This window comes from Tenebrio molitor, chromosome 3 (assembly GCF_963966145.1).
Source record: "Tenebrio molitor chromosome 3, icTenMoli1.1, whole genome shotgun sequence".
NCBI lineage: Eukaryota > Metazoa > Arthropoda > Insecta > Coleoptera > Tenebrionidae > Tenebrio > Tenebrio molitor.
In genome coordinates, this window is record NC_091048.1 from 29,169,031 (window position 1) to 29,195,593 (window position 26,563).

Below are 26,563 nucleotides of genomic sequence, written 5' to 3' on the forward strand. Positions count from 1 at the left end.
GGTGAAACGTTAGACTTCGATTAGCACCACGGCTCGAATCTGGGCCTTCAAACCAAACAAACAGGTGGTAATTGGTGATGACATAGAACGTTGCGCGGCCGCGATGTGGCACTCTGGTTCCTGTCGGGTGCCTCGCATTCCGAAACGTTCCGTACTAGACTCGTTATAAAACGGATCGGACGACTAATTGCTCAACCTTGTCGGTGGTCGTCAACCCATTTGATGGTTCTGGTGCATGCAACGAACGCCGACTTCCCGTGTCGTCGCACAAGAAGCCGAGTCGAAAGAGAAACTCCACCAAAAAAAAAAAAAAAACGCATTACTATGCACCCGGGGTACAGGTTCGGGTCACTTCGATACGTTTGATGAAAACATTCCTTATTCATGCCGACGGTCAGCTCTTCAAGTTTCACAATACGCATTTTTATAGATACAAAATTCGACTCCCTTTCGTTGCGTTTACGGTTACGCCGATACGTGATTACGGTTACGTTACGAAGGACGCATTAACACACACACACGTACCTATCTGTTTTTGCCGAAACGCTAATGGAAATGAGACGCGCCAGGAATAATGTTACGGACGTTAATTATCGACGATTTGGTTTTTTTCGGTCTGCCATTACTACATCCGGAATAATTAGATTCGGCAAATATCATCTTTCTATAAAACATATCGTGTAACTCATAATTTAACATTTACCACTAGGCACGCAAAAAATTTGGCAACCGAGAACGAAGAACTCCTCTGAATGGCGGTTCTCACAATTATTGTCGAGAAAACGAGAACTTTTCACTTACGGTATCAGAGATTTCATGGCAAGGAAGAAAGAGGACAAGGAAACGATGGATCAAAAGAGGATGTTGATCTGTTAATGTCTGTTGACACCAATAAATTTTTTCTTTATTTAAAAGGGGCGAATGAAATGAATGCGTTTCTTGGTAAAGTGATAAAATGCTTTTATCACTTCTTTGAACCCTCAAAATCACAAAGACAGAATCAGAGGCGTGAAAGTGAACGACGAAGGGTCTCAGAGTCTTGTTTGAATTTGAAATTAACGCGAAAGTAAATTCTTCCTTTGGTGCATCGTCCACACTGGAAAAAATTATAACGTTGACAATAGCAACACCACAGTAGGCTTGGCAAAGAAATTTGAAACAGAAGAGATTCTTCGAAGATTCTCTCATTCCAATGGAGGTAAAGCCATAGATTCTGAACCTTCTGATCTTGGATAGTTAAAAAGATGTTTTCTGAATGTCAACCAATAATAAGGTAAGAGGTTAATAATGTTTTCTCTAAGAAACCGCCAAGAGAGAAGATTCGTGTAAGTACGATGTTGAGCTTTTGGTTAAAATTGAAGAATAGCATAGTATATTTAAAATAAATTTTTGGCCTCCACAACTCTAAATAACATGTTTACACATTTTGAACAGCTAGGGTATCTTGATTTTTACACACTAATCAAACTATCTGTCATTTTACCGCACGGAGTGCGTAAAACAACAAGAAAATTTTAAGCTTTCTGGAACCTCCAAAAAAATGTTCAGCGTATCACAAGCAAAGTCCAGTTATACTAAGACAAGATACCGCTACCATTAATCCGCTCAGTTTTCAAAAATGAACAGAAATTAATTGTTTTCTTCCAAAGTCTGATGGCGCTATCTTGTGGTGTAAATCGTAAGCGTGTCAGTTATCGGTATAGTGGATAAATTTCTGCCATTTCATTAATTAAATGTCAGTCTTTGACAGGTTTTGCAAAATTATTGGTTACAACAAATTTCAAATTTGAGAAAACAAGTACTTAACGGGTCGTCGCCCAAAAAGATTAATACATTACTAATGCGATAGGCATTTTACATCGCTCGGTTTTTGTTAAATCACTCCCGCTGCGCGGTCGTGTTTCAATCTAAAAACCTCGCGCTGTAAAATGTAGCCTACCGCATATGTAATGTAAATAACTATAAATGCACCATCATGTCTGTAATACCGTTGAAAACTTTCATTGTCTGTTCTACAAAGAGTTTTTTATGAGTTCGATCACTCACAGTGCAACGCAGAGTTAAGAAATCACATCTTTCACAGAACTTTCGCATATTTCAAGAGAATATTTCGGCGTTCCACACTGCGCGATTTCTTCATCGTCAACGGAAAATGCACACTTTGAGAGCTCCGAATGACACGTCGCGTCGGGTCAATATCGACTGTCTAGTTGAAGAAATGGCCACTTCCTGCAGCCCCTCGACCCGGCCAACAACTCTCCAGTGGCCGAAAACGGCGTTCTCGCTGGTGGAACCTTGTCACGAAACGTTGTCGATGATGTAATAAATTTTCGTCCGTTTAAAAATTAAAGAGTGAAAGGTGCTGGTCGAAATTAAGGAAAAAAATTCAAGCGGGATACTTTCATCTATCTGTGGGGAAGTCGTTTCGCCACTTGGAACACAATGCGAATTCGATAACGTCAGGATAAGGAAACACTTGTAACGTCGTTAATTGTCCCAACGACATTCGACTGTTGAACAAGCAACATGAAAACCGATGGGAAAAAAATTGTCGGAATAAAAGCGAAATTTACGAGGCCACAAAACACTTTTTGACAACACACATGTACCCCGAATAGAACGGTCTTCAAAGCCGTAAGAAATATTAATAGAACGCGTTAAACCTTCCGCCTACAACGCCATTGTTTCGTAATTTTCCCAGCAGCCTGAACGGGATTTGCATCAGCTCCTGCCTGGACCTCCTCGAAGGAGTCGCACGAGCACCTGATCGTTGGCAGATGGGGATGGTCTCGCGCGGTGCACCCCGTCCGAACCGCCGACCTCATTATAAAATAATCCAAGCGGGTTCTTCCGAGCAGCAAATTGCTATTTCGTTGGTCGGAAGGGTGTTCCCGCCGCCGGCGTAACCGCACCCGACGGCTCGCTCGCACAACAACGCAAATATCGCCCCCGCGAGTGCCGACCCCTTTCCCGTACCGACCCAAAAACCTACCCCGTCGCGTGTCGACAAACTGTTGATCCGGGGGCCGGATTCGGATCACGTCCGCCGGTTTTGCGTTTCGCCCGAATTCCGTCATCGACGCGAACGTCCAATCGTAAAATCTTCGGCCCCAGCTGCATCGTAAACCAGGACCGCCAACGAAAACACGACCGGCCTGATCGACGGTTATTAATAATCGGATCGAATGTCGGCCGTGCGCGAATCGCAAAATAGTACTTTTTCGGAATGCGCTCGGCGCCGGATTTTTTTCGGACGCTCGCTTTATCTGGTTTCGCTGTTATCGGCAGCGTTTGTTTGCAGATAAATGACTCACGTTCGCGTTGAAATCCAGACGACAGAGCAGACAAAACACGGATAACAATGCGGCACCTGTTGTCGGCGAAAAACACCAGGTGACATGTGCAAACCGAAGGGAATTCGACCAGATAAGGCCTGGACGGAAGCCGCAACGGGGGAAACACCGATTCGGGACAGATTTTCACTCGTCCTGATGAAATAATGTTTACCTTGAATCAACGTAATTAGCTGCGGAGGAATTCGGACCGAATTCGTTGGGACTTCGTGAAAGCAGCCATCACTATTTAAACGGAAAATTATCGATCCCTAAGTGGCTTTCACGAGCCATTAATAATGAATTTTCAATACCATTACGTTAATAGAATCGTACTTGCCACCTTTCGGCCCATTTCCTGATGAATTCTTTCTTCACCAAATTAATCCGTCACGTTTCGTGTTTGTATCCGTGCCGACTCACACGGAACAAACGTAAACAAACCTCATCAAAGCGAACGCAAAAAACACAATTATCCTCGATGATCGGGCAGCCGCGGTGTCGATCGCGAAGGTCCCCCAGAAGGTCGCGAGAAGAAGCTCCCGCTCACCGGAAAATTTTCCCAAAGTGCTAAAGCGCGCCTTGTACCGGACGCAACCGTTACACAATCGACAACCGCACTTGTCGTACCGATGGCGAAAGAATGCGAGGGCGTTTAGGTACTAAATTACCACAAAGTACCTAATTAAAGCTAATCATGTTTATGCACGACGAAGGTTCCATATTGCGCAGTCATAATGGAGAGCAAGCGTTGTAAATTTAACGCGAAATTTCAGATTTAATAATTTGGTTTGATGTGCTCTTACATATCTATCTAGACGGGAAAGATACTTAACGTGCCGCATTGCCTCTAAGCTACTAGTTTATAATCCATTAATTTTAAAGCCGCAAGAAAAACGCAACGGTACACGTTACGTTTTGCTACTTTGTATAACAAAGTATGCAGTTTCGGCGAGACATATTCACAAAATCTCAACAAGCAAGTTATTGGTTACTTACGTTGCATCACGTTGCGTTACTGCTATTTACAAATTACCGGACAGACCGGGCCACGAGAGAAGTTTTTCTAAAAATATCACATTAAATTGTGCGGTGTGTGATCGTGCATCATCTTGAATGTGAATATTCTACAAAGCGAGTGTTTTCGAGTATAGATACTTGGAGCAGAGCTGAATAATTCAGTCTCTTCCAAAAATAGAAATGACAGGACGGAAGAGAAAAATCTTGGATCTGGACCGATCTGGACCAATCTACACCGACCGACACTGTTTATTGAACATTTTTAAAACACACAAAATGTTTAACGTTCCCGCGTTAATTAACAAACAAGGTGTGCCAAATTTTCCCAACCGATAATTCGATGATCTGCCGGGTTAAATTCGGTCTTGCACCCTCCTATCGATCCGGCGGTAAATTCGTCATTACACCGCCCCATTGTTCGACTGGAGCCGAATTACGAAAATTATTCCACACGTCTGCCGTAAACAATCAATCGTGTCGACTATTTAATTGGTCGAGTGAGCGAAACGTACGTTTACGCTTACGCCGAAACGGTACTTAGAAGCGTTTTGTTGTTGCTGCTAGCACGGCAAAAAACAAAGGAACGTAAACAACCGTAACGAAAAGTAAACAAGACGAGTCATATCGATCTTGAAATTCGACAATATCAAATAATTCCGGCTCAGCTTTATCTGGGGAAGTATGGTTTTTGCGTAGATAAATCCATAAAACGCGAGATAAGCCGTGATCCGCAGTAATCCCCGATACGCCCCAGTCGGGCTTCCCACGGTGCCGTTACGCGAATTACGTTGCGCTAACGGGAAATTTCCCCATGTGAACGCGTCTTAACAGGTAGAACGTGGTTCGCATTTCATTCGGATTACTCAACAAGCAATATTATCGTCCGGTTCGTCACCAAATCACCCGAGTGATTCACAAACGATGAGAAAAAAATTGTCAGCGCGTGAAGGGGGCTTAAAAAACGGCCGCGGGATGGTACACTTGCGAGTACCATCGCTGGTACGTCCGAGTCTTTGGTCGGGACTTACGTGGTGAGCCTCCGATGCGGTCATCGGAAGTTTTCCGTTCAGTGTGAACCGTTCATTATAAATAGTGCTGGGATTTTTGAGGTTAGGATCCACATCCGGCCAGCGGAAGTACGAACCTTTGTTGACGCCGCCTCTGCCGTCCCCTAACTCCTCTTGTCGTACACAGAGCACACCGGATCGCGGTCCTTACGCACCGCGTTCTGTTGCGGGACCGAGCGAGAAACGCGCACGAAACGCACTTAATTATCGGCGGTAAGGCACTGAGTTCGTTATTTCACATAACACGTCGGACTCCGACGCGCCAAACTAACTTAACGCGGCGTGCATCAGGCGAGACCTCTCGAAAACCATCGAAAAGCGACGAACAAAAAATACGCCGCCATTTATTGTTGTTGTACCTGTTGAATGGGACACGAATTTTGGCCCAATGGTGGGGCTCGCTACGGGTCACGGGGAACGTGCGTCGAGGACCTCTTTGTTCGACGGGGAGAACAATGGGGCGTTCGTTTTTTGCGGCGCGGGGCCCGGCTCGAGGGGGAGATGGGAGCCTCCAGGGGGAAGGGCGCAGAATGCGGACGAGGCGAAGGGCACCGCGTTCGACCTTGACGGACAATTAACTGCATTTTACGTTTGCCAAATATTCGCCACGAGAAAAACTGCAACACCCGCGGAATTCCTCAAGTTAATTTGTTCGACGAGGTATGCGGTGGTGCGACCTTGAGACTGACATCCTCGATTCCTCGATCATCACGGAACGCGGATTACCAACGAGGTGAAAACTAATTTTTGACAGGCATACCAACAGAAACGTTCTGACGGAACATTCCGTGCCCAAACGAATTCCTGGATAATTATTGTTTAATGATAACCATTTATGATTTGCTTCACGGTTTACAGTTTATTTCTACCTGAAATCTGTAGGAAAGCTTTGTGGAACTACCTGGCAATAAAGGTGTCAAATTTTACGGTGGGTTCTTTACGAGGGTGGTTCAACATTTATTTCTGACACAGGAGGCGGTAGCTGACAAATGACAGAATGGTTTTTTTTGTGCTTAAGATTTAAGAGATCAAATCAAATAAGTGGATAGATAAAGTCAAAGATTAATAAAATACGTAAAAAGGGATTAGTGATGTGTCACAGTAATCACAGTTGGTCCAGAGATCTTCAAAGAAAGAAATTTTCCAAGGGAATCGATGCACTTCAGCTTGATTAATCCAAATATATTAGTGCCGTAACGTTGAAGACACCACGAGGCACGAATTACGGATCACCTGTTTAAATCTAACCTCACTTTTTGAGTTGTTTGTGTTTTTACTCCGGAGACTGACGAGTGGTGCGTTCACAATCGACCCTTCAACGCCAATTTTGACGGGAAATTTAAATGAACACCCTATATAATTTAATGAATAATGAATGATGATGAACGACCCTCGTGAACTATTTTTGGTGAAAAATGTTGCGTTTTAAATATTCCAATCGAGTTTTTTTTTTTGTTTTAATTAAAATTGAATAAATCGCTAAAAAAGCATTTTTGCATAAAAAATATAGAATCGCATATTTCCTAATTCACTGTGAAATTGTGAAGTGTTTTTGTTAATACATATCTCGAATAAATTAGGAGATTCTTTTTTTAATTCTTTCAATATGTATTGTGATTCAAATCCTTCGATTGATCTAAACTTGTTTCTCGCTGTACGTTGCTTTCGGCACATTTAGAAGAACACATTCATGAAAGAATTTATATTCTTTTCCATTAACAAGATATTTTACTAGAAATTTGGAAAACGCATTTTTTATAGTTTTTTCTTTAAAAAATAGGGTTTCGAAAAATCTAAGAATTTATATGGGTTTTAAAAAATACCCAAAATGAAGGCAAAATAATCTGTACAGAGTGATTCAAGTTTTACCGCCCGCATATTAACCCTATTGAACAATTAGTAAAAATTACGAAATTTTAGGGTACACTCCCTTCATGTAAGGGTTCAAACGTGTGCAATCAATTTTCCCGTATCACTTCATTCAGAGCCATAAAATTAAACAAATTGATTTTGACCAAAAAAAATGTTTTCCCGTGCACGCTCATAATTCAGAAAATATATTTATGAAATTCGCATCAAAAGTAAATGATTAGTTTTTGAATTATTCCAATTTTAACATTAACAGCGAAAGATTTACAACTGCAGTGTCATAAATAAATACCTCATTGTTGGGAAACATCTGTTGAGAACTTTTCTAGTAATTCTTTAGTCCCTTAAGGGTACCATAAATAACCCATGTCACCTTCTTTTGTGGAAGTAACCGCTCAATTTAATAATATCTCATAGCTAAATTTTGCACTTTAATACCATTTATTTCAAAAACTGGTGATGCTTTCAATGACATCAAATTTTTCCTAAATGTTTGAAAGGATTCTCAGTGAAAAATTATGTAAATTGTAAATTAATCTAGCGGTTATTGAATTAAAACGAAATATTTACTCGTTTCATTAAAAAAATTTGAAATTTTTACAGAATGTTCTACAGCGTTACACAATCATTCCTGAATTTTTTAAGAATTTTAAATCGATTAGAAGTGTGTGTTTTCGCTCGGGCGGTAAATCTTGAATCACCCTGTACATATGATCTACCTTTTATGATGCCCTCGTTCTCTTAATTTTCAATATATTTTTTTCATTTTAGTACCAGCCAACCCACCAACAAACTTACACGTTTCTTTTTTTTTTTTAATAAGTAAAACAACTGAAATCATGACAGTCAGTTTTTTCGTAGATGTAGCAAATCGCTTATAAGAAGTTTAACTGTAATTTTCTATGTTTGAAAAAAATTGTATATGATGTCAAAGCATTAATAAATTCGTACACAAAAGACTGACAGTAAAGAGTTTTTTATTTAAATATCCAAAAAGAATGATACATCCCATTCTAGACGGGACTATCCATTTATAAAATGCGTAAAAACAGACCATAAAAACTGGTCCAGACATATTAATTCTTAGAAAGACTTTTTTACGAACACCAAAACACTTCGCAAACTGTTTTTAGTGAAAGATTTAGAAATTTCATTTGTCGGTGGTTTTAAATATACCAAAGGACAAATTTCGAGTGAGATTTTCCACTAACTAAAAAATGAAAAAACCAATCTGCCTCTATTTTGTGTTCTGTTACACTGGTAAACAACGTTTTTCTAATTTCTTAGATTTTCGCTACTGTGACTGTTAAAATCTCTGATCTCTCGAACTTCTTATTGGTGGCTGAGCAAAAATCTAGATAAAACCGTATAAAAAGTCTTCGAAAATAAGTACATATGTACAAAAAAATTATATTCCTTTCCAACATGTCAAATTTGTGTCAAATCAACATAATTAGAAAAGGCGAAAACAGAGAAATAACAGAATTTTTCTCACTCCTATAACAACCAAAGTTGCAGATTCGCTAATTCTCAAATGTCTTTTATGAAATAAAACCCCAAACAAAGATTTTCTTCTCCTATTTCTGCTTACATTTAAATCTGACACTGCAGAAACGCTACATTTGTCGCCGCTCTAACATCCATCATTCCGGACATCTTATCATTTGTGAAGGAAAAGTATTTCATCCATCACTGTTAAAAATTTGTTTGTTCAAATGATCGCTTATGATTTTCTCCACTCTTTCGAAGTTGTTTGTCAATATGTATTTATTTTTAACAGACTTCCTTTACTTAATTTTAAAAGTTCTTCGCAGACGAATCAGATTTTCAACTTTTGTTTCTCTCTTTAGGTATTTCCAAAAACAAAATACATACTGTAAAAAATATTCTGTTATTGAGTACGTCCTCATTCCAAGAAAAAAAAACGTATCTTAAAAATGTGAGGATTTTTTTTCCTTAAATACTTATAAAAGTACCGAAATTAATTACACAAAAAGTACGTGAGTAATGAGTAAAAAAGGCATTACACAAAAACAATTTTCACTCATTACTCGCCCGTTAAGAACAACATAAAAGATTCAACACAATTTGGAAAACGATAATCTACGCAATGAAACGTCCTCAATTATGAAACATCCACAATGATGTCACACATGGCATTTTCAGAGACACGGGTATGAGTCTTGGTTAATTGTTTAATTGGAAGTGCAAATAAATTATTCACCATTCTTTCTTTGCTTTATAACATTTCCCAGATAAGCGGTTCCATTTATGAGCCTATCATATAACGTGGAAATGATTCTAAAACATTATAATCATTTACCAAACAGTTTTTCGTGAGAAATGTAGTTGCGCAACAATATTTTTTCACATTTCGAGCAGTGACTAATTTAGTTTGCACTGTTGTTTGCTCGGAAATCTCTGGAGTGTTTTGGTAGTAAAAGGGCTAGTCACCCCTCGACATCTGCACAGGAGAAAGAAGTATTGGCCCCAAGAACTCCTATTCCAAAAGCATTGAAAACGATTAAGCTGATATGATTCAAAAAATAAAACAGAGAGGCCCAGCAAACCAGTCGAAAAATTTGTCAAGGTAGCCACCCGCAGTTAATTATGTTTCCTTGTGTACAGAGTGGGCAACCGACCCTCCACCAAAACCGCCCCATTTTTGACGCACGAATAAATCTGATGCCAATCCGGGCCCAGTTATTAATGGAATGGTAATTCGACCGAGATTAAATTTAAACAACGGCCCCCGGAATTGGTCTGCGAATTTGCGTACGAACATAAATATTTTATATGCAAGTGGGTCGGCTTTATTGAATCATAAAATTCATTCATTTGTGAGGAGGGACAATTTTTCGATCAAAAGTCGACCAATTTGTCACATTCCACCCGTAAATAAACCCTTCCGATTCGCCGCAAAATGTTCGCCGATGTTTTCGTTCCCTCGCCGGGGGCTGGAACGCGCGCACCCATGGTATATAGATGGGGTGGTTCGCCGAACACAATGCAATTATTCGCACCACTCGTCCAGCTGCCGCACTTTCGGACCATCTGTCAAGCCCTTTCGCAAATTCCAAAAAGCGTCTCTGGAAAAAGTCTTCGGCGATCAAATCTTAGATTTGTTCATCTGAAATATGCTAATTTCTGGCACAAGGACCCGACTATAACTTGATCATGACATAGGCTTCCAAGCACGACACGTTTGCATTAACCTTGGATTCGCTTTAAATGAAATGAAAAACAAATCAGAATTTTATTACAAATTATCTATGACACCACGCTTCCTTCTGCTGATGCAACGTGACTCGTTTTTCCGTCCTCGTTCCTTCAATCTCCTCTCTCTCTCGCTTTCTGCTTCCAAAAATCAAAAATTCCGTCCGACATCGCACCACTCCTATTTCTTTCTACTAACCGTGTCGATCTTCCTCGAATCCTGCTTCTGCTCTCTCCAGTCCCAAAAACATTGTCCTTTCACTCCTGACTAATTTTCTTCGAATTCCCTCTTTTCAAAACTGATTTTTTTTTCGAAAAAGTAAAAAACATTTTCCACTCGCTGCCAACTGGATCCCTTCCTGGTCCCATCGAGAAACTCTGCAGACGTGGTCGTCAGAGCGACATCAACTTCATCACACCGTCTTGTCATGTCTTCACTTTTGTCGAAGAAAAACACGATGGATCTTCGAACAAAGATGACTCTCTAGTTGACACCGATCGCCACTTGCAACACCGCATGCAAATCGGGGACCTACAAGGTTTCTGATTTTTTTTTTGAACCGAGATAGACACTGAGAATTGTGTTTGTACAATGAAAAAGGTTGTACGGTAATTAACACGATGACGCATTACAAACCCATAAACGTCACACGCAAAATCGTAAAATTCCGCCATCCCGCCGACATTTCATTTTTCTGTTTATTGCGTAATAAACGGACCCGAAAATGTCTCAATTTTGTCAAGAGAGATGACCAGGGCGGAGTAAAGATTGACTGAAAACGCACATGTCATTATCCGGGAGCCCGGGGGGGATCCGCCAAGATTAGGTACGCTCCTTTTGTGAAAAAGTTGAGCAAAAGATGTCGACGTCGGTGATTATACGCTAACAACGTTGGTATTGATAATTGAAAAAAATTGCGGATCCCGAAGCTGGGACCGGATCGGTTTCGGTCCAAAATGCTTAATGATGTTTCCCATCAAAGCGACAGGAGCGCTTTAAGTGGGTCCCGGGTCTCCCCGGACCCGACCGATCTGTCCGGTGACGCATTTATTCAAGTATAATCCCGATCAACCCCTAATCACTCGATTCCGACAACTAACGACCCCATTTGAATCCGACGATCAAAGTTATCGCCGGATTAATCGACGGATATGGCGGCCCCGATAAAACGTCGAAAAAAATTACGTCATTCCGGCAACATGAACGTTCCATTAATAATTAATAATACAGTGGCAGCTTTTGCCTACAATATTTAACCCCGAAAAACACTTGTGGATTGGCCGGGTAAACAATGCGGACTATTAAATTATTCAGCGGCCCTTCTCGTAACGGTTCGCTTGAATTTTCTCGCTTTTTTACATTATTTGACAGTTACCGGTACCGAACAATAGAAACAAATGGGACAAAAATATCGAACGGATAGGGTAAATAAATAAACAACGACTTCAATTATTATTGTTGTTCAGTCGACAACCCCTACATCATAAAAAAGAACAACACCGGCGGCGAGCCGCCAATCGAACGGCCACGACGCCGCCCCCTCGTTACCGCAACCGACGAAAGTAACAGTGACACTTGGGCGGGGCCCCACAAGAAAAATAACAAACCGATTTGTTAACGCCGGAGATGTTAAAGTCGGTCACTACTACTAGCGCCCCCTCTGACAGTCGTGACCTTGTCCGATAGGTTAGGTTATTTCGAGTACACGGGACTCACAAAGCGAAAGAAAGGAGAACGTGGTCGTTTTATCGTTATAGATTTGAACAACCCCCAGTGCAGGCTGCAACCCTGCCACCCCCGGTTATTTAATGGTTAAATGTACGAACGAACCGGAATTATTTGTTGCTGCGGTCCAATGTTATATTGTATATCTGATGTGCAGCATCCAACCGCTGGACCGCATTTCATTAAGGCGTGTTTTGCACCGGTATTAATTTATTAATTCGCAATTAGCGAAATTGTCGAGTCGAACTCCGGCGGGAGTTTCGGACAAAACGGCCGAATCGCGTCGACAGGAGCGCCCCGCCGGCCGCGACCATCCAGGAAACTAACAAACATTCATTTTTCGGTCGGCAGAGCCCTTTTGAATTTTTCATCGGCTCATCACGCTAAGTGCGGTGATTATTTAATAAAAGCCGCACCGTCCCCGCCGCGCTAATTAAAACGACGGTGCCGTCCCCGGCGTTATCGGGGGTCGCATCGGAGGCGACGCCGCCACCATCCGGCAACAACAACGACGCCGTGCCCTTATCATTCTTAATTAAATGTATGCACAGAAGACCGTATTGCTGGCAGCCGTTTTGTCTTGGCACGCTTGATCTGGACGGGATTTGTGCCGCTTTGAAGCGGGTCTTTTGGCCTCCGTCTCACTCCCGCCGGAGTCCCAGATCCGGGGGGACGTTATTAATCTTCTTATGTAAACGGACCCGCAGACGGAGACTCCCGGCTACAGCAAACACAGTTCCGGGGGGGGCGAGGGGGCGGTATCCGACGCCGATGGGCCCCTTCCGGAAAAATCCAAAAGAGCCCGGGGGAATCCCAGAAGGGATCATTTAATCATTCTACCACGATGACTCCACGACGCACCGGGTGGCGCGACGGCGAAGCTTCAAAAATCCAGCAAGCGGACCCTTGGTAAAATATTTGGCACAAAGTTATGTATGCAATTTGTATTGGAGATTTTTTTTACGCGAGGGGTTATAATACACGCTGCGCTCGTGCGTGTAAAGTTCCCACTTGTAAAAAATAAGTTGCGACGCCACACAATAATTGTTTTGTTTCATTTTTTTCCGGTAGCTAGTCGTGATTGTTTTGCTGCATTGTGAAGGGCGCTGCGGATGTAATTTTGTGATTGTGCACGGTATTTCCGGTGTGCGGTCGCGAACCAATCGAAATAAAAAATTAAAAACGTCACTGGAAACGCCTCTAATTCACCATAAAAGATATTTAACAGGAACTAATTGGTGCCGTTCCACGGGCAACGGTAAATTAAACTACAAACAGTGTGTTTATTTTAATTAGTCGACTTTTCCGGCAGCCATCACCTAGTGCCGTGTAAACTAGAAGAACCGAAAGAAATCAGAGCTTGGTGGAGGTTGAACCGTTGACGTTCCCAATCCCCCTTTCGGATTTATGAGAAGGGTGTTGTTATCAGGCGAAGAGGAACAAACGTTTTGGGGCCCGTTAAAATATGAAAAACAGTGCGGCGCGCCGTTCACCTCGGCTAATATATTCCTTTAGATTTATGAACCGTATCGTTTGATCATCGGGGAAGAATTAATTCCTGGTCCGGGCAACGATAAAGTCGATCGAGAGTCTCGCGAATCCTGCGGGGGCTCCGACGTCTGAGCGCCTCACTCGCCCGTAAAAGCACACAGATAAAACAGGCAAATTGAAAACGTCATGTGGGTATTTACCGGGGGCTCCTCGAGGGCAACAAAATACCGCGTACGGAATTTTTCGTACCTGGTGGAGGCAGCCGGCCCGGGCGCAGCTCGATCCGACGTCCTCCCCTCAGACTTATTAAAAAATAATGATCTGGGCGCGATGCGAGACAACGAAACGGGCGCACCATCCGGCAAAAGTGAATTAGGCGTGGGCTAATCGAATAAAACGTTGATTGGAGCCAATGAGCCGGGAGATGTCACGTCGGATGAGATCACCGGCGGTTTCGCGAGGTGACCTCCGCGGGACCTGGAGGAAACGCGACCCCAACGCGTCGACGGAAACAAAGGAAAAATTCGTGGAAACTCGACAATTAGATGTAAAGACCAAATCGAATTTCCTCGCGAAATTAGCTTTAAACGACGGCATCAAAGAGCACATTTTTTCGCATAAATTACACGGTTTTGATGTCGAAAAACGCCGCTTTATCAATAGCGAAAGTCCCCGTTGTGATTGCACAATCGCACTTGACGTCATACTTCCAACATTCGACAATCCCAACAGTGATCTCACCGATAACGGTCAAGTCTAATTAAAAATTCGACGATCCGCGGCCAATTCTGATCGCTCCTGACCTACACCTTTTTTTAGCCAAGGAGATGTAAAAAAAAAAATTCTGTAGATACTCGAGTGAGACGTTTTTCTGGCAACATTTTTCAAACAGACCGAAATAACATTTGGAAATGTAGACATCGCGAGAACCTTCGTCTCGGGTTTCTTTGCTCGCTCGACCGAAATCTAAAGCTGGCTTCACATCGCCAACAAACAAACTGTTTGGTTTGATTGGAGTGAAAATCGCTAAATCAACGACGACGGCGACTCCCCGGGGACTTCCTAATCTTGTCCCTCTGAGTCCACGAGTGCAACGTTTGTTTATGTTGTCTCGAGTGGAAATTGCACCGATGCAGGGAAAATTGCAGTTAAACGCGGTACTTTTGTTTCCGGCTGACCTCAAACATTAAATGACGTCAGTCGGCTCCCTTCGTTGCCCTTCAGAGCTTTGAAGGTTCTAGTAGCGTTCGGTATTTAGATGCGAGGTGTGAAGAAACCATCAGCAAAAGGCCGAAGATTGAAGGTTCGATAACTAAAACAGCGGATATATCATTTTATACGGAGAACTGGGCACGACGAAGATCTTTACAAGTGGATGACGTTTTGGTCGATTGTGCAAAAAAACAGACTGCAAAAGAGAATTTAGAAGGATCCGTGAATGATTGACAGAATTCGTGAGACGATGTGTGGCCAATTATTAATGAAACATAGATCTACAATTGGATTTCAAGAGGGAAAGAACTGTCAAAAAGGTGAAACCATCTCTGTGCATCAAGAAGATAGATCATGGTGTCAGTTGTCCAGGATTCCACAGCAACAATCTTCATCAGCAGTCTGATCATTACAGAAAAATATTATACAAATCTCCATTGTCAATTAGAAAAGAAAAATGTGATTAAGAACAACGGATTGTTTCAACGACAAAACTTCTGTGTAATACTCTCCAGATATGACCGCCACAGATTTTACCCACTTTGGGAAGAAGGTTGGAAAGAATGGAAAGATTTGTTGTACGGCAGGTCAGGTCAGGTCAGGTCACCTGTTGCAACAGGGAAGAAACTGTGCAAAGCTTGACAGAAGGAAGGACAAACCAAAATGGACTTCAGTGACAATACTTCGATGACTTGGAGAGTTCAATGACGGCCTTCTGAAGACCATGGCAAAGCAAATTGTTATCGTAATGATCGAGAAATTTGCTGAGAAATTCGGTTCTACTAATTCGATCAAGTACACTTCAAGATAATAGGAAAGTTCTCCATACAAGGTGGTTAGCAAAAACTAAATCTTCAGTACAATATTTTGAGAGGAGATGACCGATAATGGAATGCCAAAATAAAACTTCAAGTGAAAATAGCTCTTATAATCAGCCTTTTGTGTTTCTCCACCTTTGGAAATACAATTTAAGACTCAAACAAAAATTTTACGATGAAGATAACTTTGTAATAATTTAAACATAAAAAAAGAAAAACACAACTTTTCAAAAAGTTGCCCTACTCTCTATAGTAACAAAATAGTTATTTACGAACCAAGTGCGGGAAGACGATGTTTCTGCATGAGCGCATTTTTTAAAGCACGAACGACGAAGGAGCGAGTGCCTTTAATTAATGCGCGAATGAACGGAAGATGTCTTCACGCAAGTGGTTCGTACAATATTTTTTGTACGAAAATTAAATTATTTTTTTTTGTTTTAATACATTAAACATAAACAAACATAAAACCAAGTAGGCAGTGATCTTTGGTTATTGGCAACAATTACTTCACTTGATATTTCAATTTTTGCAATAATTTGTGAATTTTGTAAGAACAATTTTCAACGATTATAAATCTTTCCGTAATTTTTTAATGAAAGAAAACCCAGGGAAGTTGTATTTTATGAACTAAATTTTATTATTATCAAGACAGATTTTTTTTAATGCCTCAAAGGGTCAGTGTTTTTGCAATTTTTACATTCGAGTCGATCGGGAAACATTCGTTGCTGAGTGAGCCTTGGATGTTGGAAGCGTCGCTTTCAAGGCTATGAGTACAATAAATTAATTTTGAAAGCAAAATTACATGTAACACAAAAGAAACATCGTCGGAGGATTTCTGAAGAAGAAGACGGGTCAGATTATGGTTTCTCCTTTTAGAACACAGCGGTAGTGCAAATTAGAAATGGGATCACTCTCAAGGTACAGGTGCAGCAGTGTCACCTCCTTTTTGAAAACAAAATGTAGAAACTATCAGCTGAAAAAACCTGCAACTTTATCAAGAAGTGTGGATCCTTCAGAAAGTTGTACTAATGATGGGTATATTCGGAGGCTGTCGTTGTGATGAATTATGTAAAATGATTAATTATTATAGTTATTATTTTCAATATACGAATTCTTTTCATAAAATAGAATTTTAATTATGCGTGAGCGAAAAACAGTGAGCGAAAGTGAAACCTTCACCCACTGGTAACTATGGATACAGACTCAGTTTCTAGGGAGGTATCGAACAAAGTCCATTTTATCAAGACGATTCCAAGACTCAAATCACGCAAAAAACACTACAAAAAGAACTCAAAGAATTTGGTTCCCTAGACTCAAGAGGAAAACAAATGAAAATAGAAACCAGTATCCTACAGGAATGATGTAATTTTCTCTGCTGCGAAGACAAAGAATTTCTGTGGTAACACTTCTATTGGAGAAAATGAGAAAAAACATTTGATAGAGCAATTTCTTGTTCCCCTTTTTCTCTTGTCATTACTTATGAAGTGACCCAATCACGTTTGTTACTTTACTATGCCATATAAACTATCGATTCGACTGTTGCTTCCATCGCTGCTACCCCTTTTCCGCCATCGAACGAAGAAATACCAAACAATTTTTTTTTCACATTGTGTAATACAGAGTGGGCTTAACCCAGATGACCGTATCGTGGCCGCCCCGCCCGTCTCGTCTAGACCGACACTCCCTCGACGGTTTTGACGTTTTCGACGGGACACGAGTGGAAACAATCGAACACCGTCGTCTCATCGGGATCGGGAGGAGGGTGAGCCGGGTGCGGGGGTGGTGTATCCCGCGGGATCCTCCCGAATTTATCGGTGTTGTTTACCTGTCAATGATTAGACGTAAATTGGAACAAATTTGGCAAACAAACATGGGGGCCCTAACTGTTCATCAATTAAAATAACGCAATTATGAGGCCGACAGTCATGCGGGCAGCGTGTCGGGGTCAATGAGTGTGTGCATTATCAACGGTCGATTGACGTTCAAAGTGACAGCGTTTGCTCATCTCGTCTTTATGGGTTTTAATTGTACAGTCATTCTGGTCGACCCATTTATCCTAATAAAGATGATTCCATTATGGTTGCTCTTCGGGTTTTCACCACCGCGCTACAAGTCTCGAGGGACTCTTCCCAGATGATGTAATCTGTCATCCGATAATCGTTTCGTCGATACAAGCGATAATAAATGATCACCTCTGCAGGTGCAGGCGCGACGACCAAAAATTACCCTCGCGGAACACCAGGACTCGCTAATGGGGAAAAATGACTTCCAAACGTCAAATTAGGCGTTCAACTTATTTTCTTCGCCGGTTTCATCTGCTGACATTACACCTGGCCCCGATTCGGACAGCCGTGAACTGCCGACATGTCGGCCAAGAACGAGAAATTCTTCGGGGCCGGTTTGTGAGCTGCGCCATCAAGGCCGAGGCCCCTTCCAGCAGCGTTAAGGGTGCGGATGGATTTAAATACTCCCGGTGGTCGCGAGGAGTCGCACGTTTACCACCTTGCACAATGAATCGATAAAGCAAAGGTAGTGCAAGCCGAGTTGTTGCTTAATCCGAAAGCTGAAAAAGCACCCTGAATTATTCAAAAATCGATCTAAAATGGGGAAGCACGAACTCCGGCCGGGCATTCATGTTTGAAAAGTAATATATGACTAGGCACTTTTGCGACTGATTAAGAATTAAACTTGCGCTGCATAATTGATGGGGTTCGCTCGGTTAAGCCCGAAAATAATTTTACACTTTGTCGAAAATCGCACGGAGGCGGCTGCAATCTCGCCCGAAGAGAACAAATGGATGGTTGAGGTTGGCCGACACCAAATAATTCACTCCAAACCGGTGACATCTCGGCTGTTTGTCAAGAGATCAACGCAGATTAAGAAAATTATGTTGACTTTCAAGATCTCCAGTTCTCAACTTGTTTTAATTTTCCGTCAGTCTTACGCTCCTCCGGGTTGAAGGTTTTTTGTTTTGGGAGTGAGCAGGAATCAGCGGAAAATGAACTTGGAGGTTGGAGGAGTTGTTCTTGGTTCTCTCTTTGTCGCGTCTTCATTCTATTTTTTGACCCTTCGACCAAAGTGATAAACCCTTGTTTCATCCCCAAATCTTTCAAAAAGTTTATCGATTTGCCTCAGAGCTCAGATCTCAGAATCAAAACCAGTGGAACATGGTTTTGGACCACCGAAAAAGTCGTTTGTTTTAGATCAATATTGTACGTCTAAAATTGGCTCTAGAATTCTGGTAGAGAAGTCTGGAGTACCAACATGATAAACGTAAATTGTACTATCGTTATTATAGAACCGCTTTCAGCTGTTACAGTACTGTTTCTGGTATCGTAACAGCTCTGCTACGAACGTAAAATAGAAAAAATTATATTATGCAACTTGTGTGTAAAGCACTTTTTTACGCCTGGGATTACAATATTCGCTGAACTCGTGCGAGCAAATTTCCCACTTGAAGAAAAAGTTGTGCTTTATAAACATGTTACATAAAAAAACTAATATTTTTCTTTATCAACAGAAAACGTCACCAGTTTCTATCCCGATCGCTTTTATCTTTTTAATCATTTTCTCCTTTTCTGGAATAAAGACGTTTTATTATTATTCTGTAAATCGCTCTCATTTAAAAATCTCAATTTCAAATTTTTACTCACGTGAACCAGTAGTTAGGAATAACCCATTTAAAATATAAAAAAACTTAACACGTTCCAGCATGAAAACCCATCTTTTGAAATAATTTTTAATATCTCAAAACTAGCTTGCAAATTCTCCGTGTGCGCAATTTCCGTCGTTTGAAATCCGCGACGTTTACTTCCGAGCCACCGGAATCCTGTTGACTGGAACACCTCAAGGATGCCTCTCGACTCCCCTTTTCTTCGGCACCGTTCCCATTTCACCCTCCTCCGTGACCCTCTCGCCGAAATCGACCGAGACATAATTCGGTGTAAATCTGGGAGCACGTTCTCCCGAAATGAAATAAAAGTGGACAATTTAATAACGTCGACGCGAGGGTGGCCGCAAAACATTTCCCGTATTGCTTTACAATGAGATTAGGTCCTGCGATGGGAAGTAATGAGTTTTGCATGAACCGAGTGAACGGTCACGGTGCTTTATCCCGTTTATACAGCCATCAGAAAGCTTTTAAATTATTCCTCGTTTTCATAATGGAGAATGAACCGTGCTCGAAAACACAATGGTAAATAGGGCACAAAATATCATTTAGAGAGGACCGCGCGCGCGGCGTACGCATTCGAAATGGGACTTTTCACGGGAGGCGGCGGCGGCATTGTTGCGAAAACTGTTCGTTCGATCCGCCGCCGGACGCAAAAACCGCTCCCGGCTAATTAACGGAACGGCCGACTTTCCAGACGCGCGTTTAAATATTCTCGCTCAACCTCGGGGGCGGCTTTATTTTTGGGCGAACGTGTGACGAGCCCGAATGGCAACTGATTAGTTTCCGCTAGCCTCGCCTCACAATGGAACAATGATTTTATTATAATTCGACGATCGGAAGTGTGGCCGATGGCGGGCGGAAGCTGCAGTGAAAAGCCGCCGCCCGTCAATGCACCCAATTAACTCTTTTTTTTTTCGGAAAAGCGCCGTCCGCTCCAGGTGAACTTAATTAAAGTTCCGGGCGGCTGGCCTAGCCAACTTCTGGATTTTTACGGCTGGTCCCGGGCCCGACTCCCATTTTCATAATCCGGGCTTATTCGGCCCGGAAAAATGTTATTTAACCGGAGCCGGGATCCCCGTCGCAATTATCCTATTCAAATACAACCTTTAATTATCGCGACGCGACCGTTCACACCCACGATCGCCTCGAACCAATAAACCGCCCCTCCGCCCGGATTAATAAGAAAACTCGGAGGGTTTTTCATCGAGACGCAAACACGTTTCGCTAAGTAAAAACACCGGTCCGGGCCCCCGACGAACTTTTCTCCCTCCTCAATTATTATCGGAACGATTAGCAACACGAAAAAGCACTTTTTGCCCGGAACTCCGGACCCGGACCAAATTCGGAGGGACCTTCCGTCGTCACTTCGAGACGTCCAGGTGGTGCAACAGGCGGGGTACGATCGCGAAATTGACATCTGTCGGACGAAGCGATTTGTCAATAATTGATGGTATTATGTGATGTTGCTGAATCTATCAATAATTCCGAACGAAATGCGGATGAAATCGAGTGATAATCTGCAGGATATTGTTCCGATGCCAAACGTCAACAATCAATCATGTTCATGAAAATGCATGCGTGTTGTGTTTTCCTTGATGAATTAACTAAATAAACAGAAACTGCTGAATAACGTCGATAGGAGGAATCAAATATTCAGATTTTTTGTCGCCCGCAGGGACAGGTCCTTTTTCAGGGCTGCACAAAAAATATATCAACATTTCGGTCAAAAATTTTGGACTAGAATCGAAAAGAGCGAGTAAATAAAACAAATCTTCTTGGTATATTGTAAAAGGCAAAATTTGTATGCACCTATTGATCGCTTATATCTCAATAATCAATGAACAGATTTTAATGGGGTCTTCACTAATAGTTAGTTAAGTCTTAAACTTAAGTTTTAATAGACAAACCATCCACCGCGAGAGAACTGCGTAGTAATGAAAAATGTTAAACAAGTTGGAGAAGTTTTCTAGTTAGCAACGGCGTATTTACACGACATTTTCAAGGAGTTCGTTGATCTAAATAATTTAGATCTCTTATTCAATTACAACTACAATTACATCCACCGACGTGCTTTAATTAGGTATGTGAAGTTGCGGTTTTCTCTTATAAAAACATGCTTCTGCTTTCGTGATGATCTCATTTGAGGTTTTTGATATTTGACACACTTTGACAGCGTTCTAAGATATGTTAAATTTTCTAACAAAGACATTGCTTGGCACGTTCCAAGTGATCTTTTAAAAATGAAATTAGAATCAAGATTAAGATCAAGATAAACTGAAAATTCGGATCAAGATAAAATCTTGAGGCCAGAACAACTAGTAATAAGTATGTAATTAAAAAATAATAAACAAACAAAACAAGCCAAATTGAGTTATTTTTAGACAAAAACCTTAAGTTTTTTTCCAATTCAAACTGCGAAAGGTCTGGAACAAAATCAGAATTGCATTTTTTGGATTCTTTATTTTGAAAAATTTCCAAAATTCAATAGATAGCTGTTTCGGTAAACCAACAATTATCTTTATTTTAAAATCCAACCTAGCCTTTCGTTGCTCTACGAACATCTTTTTGAAAAAATCGTAGGATACAGTTTTTTGGGATTCTTTCGAAAACTGTGAGGGCCAGTCTAAACTCTATATTTTGAGTAAGGTTTTGTAAAGAGATTAATCCAACTGTGGCCAATTCATTCGCCTAAGTGGCTTAACAAGGAATTTATAGTCGTTTGAAAATTTCCAAAATTCAAAAAAAAAATCGGCTCGACCCAAATCCCAAATTTCTGAATCTCTTGAAATTTGAACCAATCCACCAAATGGCACAGATTACATAAAAATGAATTATTTTTTTCTGCTAAAATACTCTTTAGCTGTCGTAGACACAATATTGTACGCAACAAGTGGAATAACGCGTTATTATCGCACTCGGCCCAGGCCTCGTTGTGCAAACTTCACGCGTGTGCGAAAATAACGTCTACATAAATAACAATTACTCGAGCTGGCAATCGTCCTAATCTGGCAAACAGACTCGCTCCTCTAGGGCGCCCCAACCGTTCCAATTTCAACCAAACGGGGCGCGTCCTCACACCACAGACCCAAAAATGTGACATGCACCGAAACAAAGACGTCATCAATTATTTACCCGTGACTCTTCCCGATCCAGCTTGCCCAATTTAGCAGCCGCCACTCACTCAATAATTGACCGCTCCCGAAAAACGCCTCCCGCTCGGAGACCGTTCCGAACCGGAAGAACGTACGTTCAGATCTGGGAGCCCCGACCTGGAAACTTGCTTCGCAAAAAGACAATACTCTACCTGTGCAAACTTCGCCGACCCAATTTGAAAAGGGTCACCACGTCTTATCAAAATCAATTTCTCCTTGGCGGTCGGGGAAAAACACGACGACGACGATGACGACGAGGAGGACGGAAGGAGCGGAGGCGTCGGGGGTGGCTCGCGCCTGCTACCGCACGATTCGTCATTGATATGTGCTTTTCGGTCGTTCAATTATGAATCGGGCCGGGGCTCCGGAGCCGGGCACCCTTTCAGCCGGTGGAAGAGGGAGCTTATAAACAATTTATTTGCATATATTTCGGGCTTGCAGGTACACAAAGCCGGTAAATATATTATGACTGATGGTAGCGAGTGGCGACGGCCGCCGCACCAGCCAGTTTCCTTTGATGACATATTCGGGGGTTGAAGTTTAAATCACTTCCCCACACCCCGGCCATCTTCACATGTATATTCAGCGACACAGTCTGTGCTGCGAAACTGCGATGATTAGGCAATGCATATACATATAAATCGCGTCTATGTGCTCATGTTTATGCATAATATCCCCTTACGTGTGTGGCTGGGAAGCTATTTCGACTGATTTAATTCCGCGAGTAAACAGATTTAATTGATTGCTTACCAATAGTTTGCTTATTTAACGGAATTAATTCCGAACTAGTCTCGGAAGACCGGAAAAATTACGGTGGGAAATTGGTGTTGACGGAGGATTATAAATTAAACATCTCGCGTCGTCGCCGCCGCCGCCGCCGCCTCCGCCACCGAAAAAACACCGATCGACACCGGAATCATCCCGGAGCACGATAATCCTCCGGTCGTGTAATTTCGCTTCAAACAGAATAAATCCCAATCAGGCGTGTGATTATCTCGTTTAGTCCTTAAAACCGGCACCGGCCCGAATTAAGCGCACCAATTAGCCGCCCCCGAAACAGAAACAATCATATGCGAGGATTAGACAAAGCCGACGTCGACGTTGCCGAACAAAGAGCGCCTTTGTGCAAGGACCATTTCATCCTGTGCGTACCACTTCCAGCTCCGGCGACGTCAATTATTAATGCGGATACCTGCGAAACAATTGGAACTCCGGAGTGCGTCCCGATATCGGACGGCGGCCGATTCCGGCACGATTAGTGCATTATTGATGGAGTTTTTGTTGGAGGAGAAGAAACTTGGACGAGCCGTTCGCACCGCCGACGAGCCGATCTGTCATCAATTAAGTCGAGCACCGTCGATAAAAAACAACTAATTGATTCTCAATTATTCAACGGACGGGGGCGGATGGGGCGCCGACCCCGGCGCCAGGTGGACCCGACAGCGATTCGTTTTCTTCCGAATCCGACGCCACAATGGCGACAATTATCGACGCGGTAATGAGGCTGGAAAAACCGAAGAGGCGTCGTTACGATAATTATTATTGGGGCGGCGGCGGAGGCTGAGTGCCCAAAATTGCGAGCAACGGGCTGGACGGAATTGCGCGCAAGCAAAAAAAATTGAAGTAATGCACTTGTCTTCGACTTTAATATTTCTACAATTCAAAATGTCAAAAACGTTGAATGCAGTGTGACGACTAAACATGTCGGTAAAGTTTCTCTTTCGTTCACTTCACTTTCGCTCATCGTTTTTCGCTCAATGTCTTTCACTCACTGGTTTTCATTCACTTGTAAATTTTTGCAATTCTTTCTGATAACGTAATTTTGATTTGTTAGGCAACATTTGGTGCCTCGCGGCAGGACATCATCAGGAACATATAACTCTTCATCATCCATTTCCACAATTTCCACAATGTGCACACAACCAGTTTATTGACGTTACAGAACTTTGTTTATTTTGTATTTTATTTTTTTCTATAGCAACAAATTTATTTAAAATTTTGAATACAAAGCTACCGACTCACTTTCTAAGGCGGTCTAGAGCAAAATCAAATACAGCACTCCAGAGTAAGGCCGCTTTCGTTCACTAGAATTTCATCGCGTGAACGAAAACTTTGCCTTCCTCATTCTTACTGTAAATAACTAAAATGTGTATTCGAATTTTTGGCATGTTGAAAGAAAGTAAACGTAATGGGATAAGAATGAACTCTACTTGTTTTTCCTCAAACGTAAAGTCTTCGAAACGACACATTTTTCAACTTTTCACTTCCCTCATTTTTTTTTAAATTTCTGACAGAATTGCTTAATAACGCAAAAAATACCATTCGGAAATATTTCCAAAACTCAGATTATTGCAGTGAAAAGTTTACTATAGATATTTGTTTAAAAAACATCTTAAACTCACTTAGAAATACAATTCTCCAAAAAATCATGAAAGAAATTCTTGAAGTATTTTTACCGGAAACATTTTTTTTTAATAATTTTCAAAAACTGGACTATATTCGACTCTTTTAAAAGTTGTTGTCGAATTAGTGAACAGGAGCAAAGTGGAATCGGTTGAGATTCGTGCGTTCCCCTAAACCCCGAACGTTATAACACCACTGACATATCCGACCTCCCCTCCGACAGCCCTCCGAGAAATTCCCGATAATTATCGGGCATCATCCCGTCACGTGCATGTGTGCAAATCCCCCAGGATTTCGGCAGCCGATGCATTACTCAGTCCATCTGGAACGAAGCCAAACGTTCACCGAACGATATCCAATCGAGTTGCTTTCGCATAAAAATAATTGAACTTCCAAAATAACCGTCTAATTAAGATCGGGTTCAACACACTTGTCGATCGGCGCAATTCAACCGCTTCGGCCGTCGGAGGAGAAAAAGAAGGTGGGGTGGGTGGCCCGAGGGCCGGGGTTTCGTGATTAAGGCCGGAAATTTCCCTACGCGGAAAAAAAAGAAAAAACGTAAAATGTGTGAGAAACTCTCACAATGAAAATCCGGCGTGTGTTTCTCCGCTTCCTCCCCCAGCCTGAATTGTAAAATCTTTCATTGTAGTTAGCCGAGTTGGGCCATTGTTCATTTCTGCGGCACAATGAAAGTCAAATATGCGGGGGTAGTTACCCGCGAACGAACCGAAACGACGAAAAAACACCGCGCCGCGATCGACGGCGGATTCCCTCGTTTTTCGGGGGCGATCGAGCGGGATAACGCGCAGCAGTCGCGCCCCCCCGCGAAAAACTCCTAATTAAATAAATTTAAAATCGGGAAAGTGTGGAAGTTTCAAAGCGCCGGGCTGGTATCGAATTAAAATTCAAAGCAGCTGAAAAACGCCGACTTCTTAATTAAGGGAATTTCCTTATTAAAAAAAAAATCGAGAGGGAACACTTCCGTCGCCGTTATTAAAAATCGACGGCGCCGTCCCCCCGAGCCGATGCGGCGTCAATAACGCCGCCCCCCGAGAAAGAAAAACACTGCAACACTTTCGTCGGCAACGACCCGAGGAAATTAAATCTTGGCCGTCGCGCTCCCGAAACTTTACGGCCCATCAAACATCTCGACGGAACGAGTTCGTTAATTAGTAATATACGTCGTCGGAAGGGCCCTTTGTTGTTACATTAGCACGGGGAAAAATTAGTGGGGGCGGCGGAATTATCGTCAACCCGCATCCGGAACGGGCAATTGCCGCAGCCAAGAAATTTTCCAACTCGAACCTTATTACCACACGGGGAGGTATTAAGTGTCCAAACTTGCCCACTTATTTCGTAATGCCAAAACTATAAAGAGGAGTTTTTGCGGCGGCCCGAACGACTCTCGCGATGCGATACACCCCCGACCGCCGCCGCCCCGGCGAACGGAGGAGCTGAGGGAAGTCGGGTTACCCAACTTTATAACTAAATTAACATAGTTCCGACGACGTTACTCACTATAATGCTTTATCATCTCGCACTTATTACGCCGACTAGTGGATGATCGCTCCCTTTTTTCTGCGC

The 26,563-nt window shown here is 42.3% G+C and overlaps 1 protein-coding gene across 5 annotated transcripts in view; it reads right to left on the bottom strand.

The window, feature by feature from the left end:
* The window catches only part of heph (polypyrimidine tract-binding protein 1 heph), a 113,627-nt gene that overhangs the window by 64,582 nt on the left and 22,482 nt on the right, over positions 1–26,563 (bottom strand). The window contains exon 1 of one of the 5 annotated variants that reach the window (XM_069041380.1): positions 5,497–5,644. The exons of 3 other annotated variants lie outside the window; for them this stretch is intronic. Coding sequence is in view for 1 of the 2 variants with exons in the window: in XM_069041378.1 (XP_068897479.1) it covers positions 5,381–5,404 (24 nt within the window). In the remaining variant the exon portion in view is untranslated. Of the gene's footprint in view, positions 1–5,380; positions 5,645–26,563 lie in introns of those variants that run through there. One more of the 5 variants, XM_069041378.1, reaches the window with a different exon arrangement.